The following is a 6935-nucleotide window of genomic DNA, read 5'->3' as shown; positions in this document are numbered from 1 at the left end:
CCGGGCCAGGGGAGGGACAAGCAGCATGGTCAAGGATAGGGCAGAGCTAGGGGCAGGGAGAATGAAGGGATAAAAGGACAGGGCAGGGGAGGCACAGCGTCAAGGACAGGGACAGAATCAGGGCATGGAAGGGTGGGGCCAGGAGCAGAGATGGGGCAGGGGCAGAAGCACTGGCAGGGACAGGGATTGCCATGTGAAGAAAGGCAGCTTGAGCAGGGAGCCCTGACCAGGGTCCCAGAGGAACCTTTTGGGGCCACCAGAACTGCCACCCCACCAAGTGTTGCCAGTGACCGAATGCCAGGCACCAGGAACCCCCAGACTCCTACTGCTATCTAAGGCTGGTGGGGACAACACAGCAGACACCCACCAGGGCTGCAGTGGGCCTGCTGTGGAGATGAGCAACGACCCAAAAAGGCCTGCAGTGGGCCCAGGGCTAGGCATTGTGCCACCAGGCAAGGCACCCAGGAAAAAAGGGATGGCATAAAGGGAGCATTGTTGCACTTGGACCCACAGGCTCACAGCCAGGCTGAGTGGTTTGGGGGTGTCATCAGTGAGAAGGGGCTGCACTGGGGCACTGCACCTCTTCCCTGGTCTGCAGGGGCTTCTGCAGAGGCACCTGAGGCTGTCAGCTCCCTCAGCCAGTGCCTCCCTCCCTCAGCTGCCAGCCCCGAGCTGGGTCCCTCAGAGTGAGGGGCATTTGCCACCAGGGCCTCCTGGACTGGATTTGTGTGTCCAGGTTTTGGTAGTGGGGTGGCTGGGGGAGTGACTTCTGTGAGAAGCTGCCAGAAACTTCCCCATGTCTGGCAGAGCCAACTACAGATGGCTCCAGGATGGAGGCACTGCTGGCCAAGGCCCAGCCCAGCACAGATGATGCCTCGAGGATCAGGGATTTAAGTCGAAGAAAAGAGTTACTGCACAGGCGTAATTGCAGTCAGAGAAGAGCAGAGTGAAAATAAGTGAGAGGAACAGTCCTGCACACACCCAGGGCAGGGCAGGAGGAGGGGCTGGAGCTGCTTCAGGAGCTGGAGCTGGGATTCTCCTGGGATTCGGTAGGGAAGCCCATGGGGAGGCAGCTGTGGCCCATGGAGGGCCCAGGGGTGCAGAGATCCAGCTGCAGCCTCTGGAGGAGCCCACGCCAGAGCAGGGGAAGGTCTCCAACTCCTTTCCCTGAGCAGCAGGAGAAACAACAGGTGATGAGCTGATCGTAACCCCTATTCCACATCTCCCTGCACTGCTGGAGGGGTGAGGCAGAGCTGGGTAGGAGGGAGGTGTGGGGAAGGTGTTTTTAAGGTCTTATTTTACTTCTCATTATCCTGCTTGGATTTTGTCAGTACTAAATTCAGTTAATATCTCTAATTCAAGTCTGTTTTGACCTGAAAGTATTTGACGAGGGAATGCACCCAGTCCTTAACTCATGAACCTTTTGCTGTATTTTCTCAGCCCTGCCCAGCTGTGGAGGGCAGTAAGAGAGGCTTTGGCAGGTGCCTGATGTCCAGCCAGGGTCACCCCACCACACAGGTGTTGGCAGTTGCCACAACCATTGCAACAGTTGTGTTGCAAAGAGCAACTCTGCACAACCTGCCCCGGCGATGCCAAAACAAGGGCGGTCCCTGGCCTCGGGCTTGGTTCCGGTGAGAGCAGGGCGCAGCACAGGTGACAGCCCCCGGCCACCACGCCCCTGTCCGGAGGGGCTGCCTGCCCGCGCACCCCAGCACCCTGCCGGGGGTCCAAATGGACCCCAGGAGCCGGGACAGACCGCTGGCATCCACACCCACCCTGTCACGCCCCGGTGGCCAGGGAGGGGCCGGCGCGGCTGAACATTAACCCCGGGGCGGTGTCCAGGGCTCCCTGGCGGCGCAGTCCCAGCACCCCAGGAACGCCTGCAATGAGGGGGCTCCGATGCGGCTACCAGCTCCTGGTAGGTCCACCGTGTCAGTGAGGAATGGGCTCCGGGGCAGCGCTGGGAGCACCCACCAGGCTGGGCAGACAGAGGGGGCTGCCCGGGGAAGAGGGAGGGGTTGGGGAGCTGCGGGGGTGATGGGCACACGCGGGATCTGCCCCTGCAGCCCGCTGCCTCCCGAGGATCCAGTACCCCGGGCAGACCTGCGCCCCGGGGCTGCACTCGCTCATCCCTCTTGTCCCCTCAGGGTGCTGGGCAGGGAACTGCTGCCCACCCGCCCTTGGGCATGGGCTGCACCCGCAGCCATCCCGAACTCGTGGCTGGCTGAAACGCTTGTCACTAGCGGCCCCCGGGACCGCGGCACATCCCCGACCCCTTCCGCGCTGCGGGGTCAGCCTGGCCGCGAGCAGAGAGGGAAAGGCAAGGTTTCACCCCTTCTGCGGGGGCTGCAGCTGCAGAAGCCTTCCCTGCCTTCTCTTCCTCCTCCTCCTCCACGGCTCCCTCCCCCTCGGGTGGCCATACACCCTTTGAAGTTCCGTCTGCGGCGGTGGCACGGCCCGGCGGGGTGCCAAGGCACTGCACGGCACGGCACGGCATGGCGCCTGGGCTGCCGGGAGCTATAGGCTCAGCCTGGTGCCCATTCCCGTGGACTTGGGGCCCCTTCTCAGCCCCCGGACAGAGGATGGGAGGCACCCCACGCTGGGCGAGCTCGGGAGCTGCTGCTCCCTCAGGCCCGCAGGGATGCTCACCTCCTGCTGCCCCCAGCCCGACCAGGACGAGGAGCTGCCCATGGGATGCGGGGACCCAGCTGGAGAGGGGCAGCGGGGCTGGGAGGGAGCCCCGGCAGCAGCCGAGGAGGAGCCGTGCAGGCTGGCGCTGAGCACACCCAGCAGCATCCTGCGGGACAGGGAGATCGAGGAGGTGAGGCACCCCCGCGGGCAAGGGACCCCACCCTCCCGCTCGTCTGCCGTGACCACTGTCCTGCCAGCAATGGTCCCCTGTGAGACCAGAGGGGGGGCATTCTCCTGTGCCTGGGGACGGTCACCTCAGTCACCTCTTGGGGAGATGGATGCTTGGGGAGCCATCTCAGAAGGGTTTGCAGGGTGAGGACGCTTTGGGAATGTGTTGAAGCATCTCTCGCAAGGATGCTCAGATGGGTATCTTGGGAGGCTGCTTGGAGGGATGATGTGTTGTCCTCCTCTCCGGAGGACTCTCGGTGAGATCTCAGGTTTGTGCTGGGGCAGGGGAGGATGCTCAGCCGGTCACTGTGCCCCAGCTGAGCCCCCAGCTGCCCCCACGGCTGACGCAGCAGCCCTGGCACCTGCTCTACTCCACCGGGCGGGACGGCTTCAGCCTGCGGACGCTGTACCGGAGCGGGGCCCGGCCGGACTCCCCGGCCCTGCTGCTCATCAGGGACACGGAGGCGCAGGTACGGTGCCCTCCCCAGCCCGGCTGCCCCGTGTCCACGGGGCTCGGGCACCTCCTCGCTCGGCTGGCAGGACGGAGACACGTCCCGGCGCTGGCAGCCCCCTGAACGCCGCCCCGTGAGCCTCCCCTTCTGCTTCCCCAGGCTTTCGGTGCCTTCTCCGCCAGCGCCATTCGCAGCAGCAGCGGCTTCTACGGCACGGGGGAGACGTTCCTCTTCTCCTTCTGCCCCGAGCTGAAGGTGCGGCTGCAGGCTGCCAGCCGAGGGCACCCCGGGGCTGGCCATGTCCCGAGTGCCGGGCCATGCCTGGGGGTCCCCGCGGAGCTGGGGGGATCTGGGGTGACGTGGGGACAGCAGCCGGGGGACCCTGCTGGCAGCAGCCCCCAGTTTTGTCCAGGGCTGGGGGGAGAAGGCGAATCACAGGCAGTGCGCAGGGAGGGGGGCTCGGGGAAGGGGACTCTGCCCTGCTGAGTGTCACCGGGCTCCCTCCGCGTGGCAGGGCGGCCGCAGCCCAGCTCCAGGCTGGCAGAATGTGGAGCAGCCATGCCTGGCACCGCTGGGGGCTGTGCGTGTGACGGGGCCTTAGCGGGGGCAGCTGTGCCCTGGCAAGGCCCACAGACCTGCCAGGGGATGGATCCGAGCCACAGGCTCGGCCCGGTCTCCTGGAGCTGCCCGAGCAGAGCCAGCTCGGCTCAGCAGCCCCAGCTGGTCCTGGCAGGACAGGGACAGGAATGGGGATGGGGACACTGCCCCAGCCGCGCTCTCCCCTGTGTGCTGTCCCCTGCAGGTGTTCAGGTGGACGGGCAAGAACGACTTCTTCCTGAAAGGGGATGCGAATCTGCTGATGGTCGGTGGGGGCAGGTAGGAACTGCCCCGGCAGCTGCCGCGGCTCAGAGGGCCACCAGCCCCGGTGGCCATCAGGGCCATCGCAGGAAGCCAGACTGCCCTGCGGAGCTGGGGCCAAGCACGGGGTGATGTTTTGAGCCCCAAAACACTGGCATCGGTTGTCCAGCAGCACTGGGCTTTTCATTCCCTAACCCTGCTGCCTGCTGGAAGGGCTGCCGCTCCCTGCCCCTGCCCTGCCTGCAGGCACGGGGGCAGACGTGCCCCAGCTGCTTGTCCCGTCTCAGGCCCGTTTTGGGGAGCAGTGGGGACGGGAGGTGGCTGCTGGCCCGGGAGGTGGCGTGGGAGGTCTCCAGCCATGAGGGAGGCAGGTGGCAGCTGACCCTGCTCTTGGCACATCCGCAGCGGAAGGTTTGGGCTGTGGCTGGATGGGGACCTGCACCACGGGGGCAGCCAGCCCTGCGAGACTTTCGACAATGAGACCCTCTCACACCGGGAGGAGTTCTGCATCCAGGATCTGGAAATGTGGGGTCTGGCCTGACCCCAGCAAAGACACCCAAGGAAAAGCTGCTGGAGAGAGGATTCTCTGGACTGATGTCTCAAGCACAGCTGTTCCCTGGCAGCACCTGCAGAGCCTGCGGGATGCTGCCAGCCTCACCCCCTGCTCCTTTCACCTGTTCCCAGTAATATCCCGATTTCATGGGGAAAGAACAGCCGGTGGGGGCAGCGTGACTGGAAAAACAGCAGTGGGGTCTCAGGCCTGCAGCACTGCTGCAGTGTGGCTGGGGAGCCCAGAGTGTGCATGGGCCCACAGTGGCATAGCACAACTAACCCTAAACCTAACTACTCCTAGCCCCAACCCTAACCCCAAGCCCAGCCCCAAACCACCTGGCTGGGATGAGGCAGAGCTGCCCCAGGAGGAGGGCACGTGGCAGAGCTGGGCACGGCAGGGCCCTACACGGAGAAGGAAGCTTCAAGAGCAGTGACATTTCAGGACTGAGCAAGCCCAGGCTGCCTCTGCCCCCAGGGCTGGCTCTGGCAGTGCTGGAGACAGCACAGTCACATTCCTCAATAAACTTCTCCTGGCCTCATCTTTGCTCGTTGAATGGCTCTGTGAAGGTGTGCAGGACCCGTGGTGGGGAGCAGGCCAGGAGCTGTGACAGCCATGTCTTGTCCCAACCTGGGGTGTGTGGCCACAGCAAGAGTGGGAGGTCAGCCTGGGGCACTGCTTCAGGGACCCACCCCCCTCTGGCACAGTCCACACCCTTTGTCACCCTGTGAGGACCAGGAGGGGATGACAAGAGCCCTTCCCATCCAGAGCTCCACAACCTGTTGCTTCTTGCCTGGCTGCCAGGGTTTAGCCTCATTCCTGGAGGCTGAACCAGCTCTCCTCCTCCTCGTCCACCACCCCTGTCCAAGTAGCAGAACCAGCCCTGCAGGGGGATTCCAGGCAGGGGTGGTTCGTGGGGGTCCATTGGAGGGCAAGGGCCTGTCTGGTTTGACCACATTTGATGTATTTATGGTGGGAGCACAGCTGGACATCCAGCTGAAGTATCACCCCACAACCTCACCTTATGTCAGCTCCTGTCCCCAAATCTGCAATTTTGTGAGGCCTGCATCCCATGGAGCCCCAACCTGCAGTGCTTTACATCCACCTACCCTCCCAGCCCTTGAGTACCTTGTGCTGAACCTCACCAATCGCTTCCCTGCTGATTCTATCTCCCATGGCCAGCCTGTGCCATCTCTCCAGCAGCTGGCACTTACTCCTTGCAGCACACATGCACACAGGCTGGGAGATTCACAGAGAAATAGGTGAAAATGGATTTAAGAGGACAGACAGGAGGTGCAGGGCTCAGGCAGACACTACACTGACTAGCCCTATTGTCAACACAACCCTCTCATACCCCTTTCCTCTCTACCCTTTCATGTCTCCCTCCACCTGCAGAATGCCACTGACCCCTCCACTGTCCCAGACCCCCAGTGACACGTGCCTGGAGCCCCCTGCAGCCCTTCAGGGCACCCAGCCCCTGTGCCTTGGTGCTACCCAATGCTCCCTGCTGAAAGTGGCTGCACAGCACCACCCCCCTGGGGACCTCACCCTTGTGTCCAGCAGGACCTTTTCCTAAACCCAGCACTGCCTCACCCCTTGCAGAGCCCCTGCCTTCAGGCCCATTTCACACTTCTGCCAGTAGCACTGGGGTAGGATCTACAGCTGGGGGAGGCTGGAGGCACCTCTGGAGGTCACCTTGCCCAGCCCCTGCTCCATCAGGGCCACCCAGAGCCGGCTGCCCAGCATGTGTCCAGGTGGCTTTTCACTCTCTCCAGGGATGGAGACTCCCCCACCTCCCCAGGCACCTGCACCAGTGCTCGGCCACCCTCCCAGTGCACAAGTGTCTCCTGAGCTCAGAGGGCCCCTCCTGTGTGTCACTTTGTGCCCGAGGCCCCTGGAGCTGTCCCTGGCCCTGTCTCCTCTGCAGCCTCTCCCCAGGTTTTTATCCCCAGGGATGAGATGCCCTGAGCCTGCTCTGCTCCAGGCTGGGCAGTGCCAGCTCTCTCAGCCTCTCCTCATGGCACAGATGCTCCAGTCCCTCCATTGCCTTCACGGCCCTGTGCTGGACTCTGTCCAGCCTGTCCCTGTCTCCTGTACTGGGCAGCCCAGCTCTGGGCCCAGCACTCCAGGGCTGGCCTCTCTGCTGTGGAGCAGAGGGAAAGGGTTCTGTACCTGCTGACAACACCAGAGCACCACTGGAACACTTGGCTCAAAGA

General features: G+C 63.5%; 1 protein-coding gene across 3 annotated transcripts; it reads left to right on the top strand.

Moving 5' to 3' along the window:
- Window positions 1-1780: 1780 nt before the first annotated feature.
- Window positions 1781-5218, top strand: TLDC2 (TBC/LysM-associated domain containing 2). Of its 3 annotated transcripts, none has more exons than XM_039699566.1 (6): window positions 1781-1918; window positions 2666-2821; window positions 3145-3329; window positions 3471-3566; window positions 4114-4187; window positions 4575-5218. In XM_039699566.1, exons 1-6 carry the CDS (start codon window positions 1900-1902, stop codon window positions 4708-4710), a joined length of 666 nt encoding a protein of 221 aa, XP_039555500.1. In that variant the 5' UTR covers window positions 1781-1899; the 3' UTR covers window positions 4711-5218. The 3 variants fall into 3 exon arrangements, with proteins under 3 accessions (XP_039555500.1, XP_039555502.1, XP_039555501.1); XM_039699568.1 differs by having other exon boundaries at window positions 1787-1918; window positions 3213-3329; XM_039699567.1 differs by having other exon boundaries at window positions 1787-1918; window positions 3177-3329.
- The last annotated feature ends 1717 nt before the right edge of the window (window positions 5219-6935 follow it).

The sequence above is a fragment of the Passer montanus genome, unplaced genomic scaffold (assembly GCF_014805655.1).
Source record: "Passer montanus isolate IOZ18808 unplaced genomic scaffold, ASM1480565v1 scaffold136, whole genome shotgun sequence".
NCBI lineage: Eukaryota > Metazoa > Chordata > Aves > Passeriformes > Passeridae > Passer > Passer montanus.
This window is presented reverse-complemented; position numbering and strand designations above follow the sequence as displayed.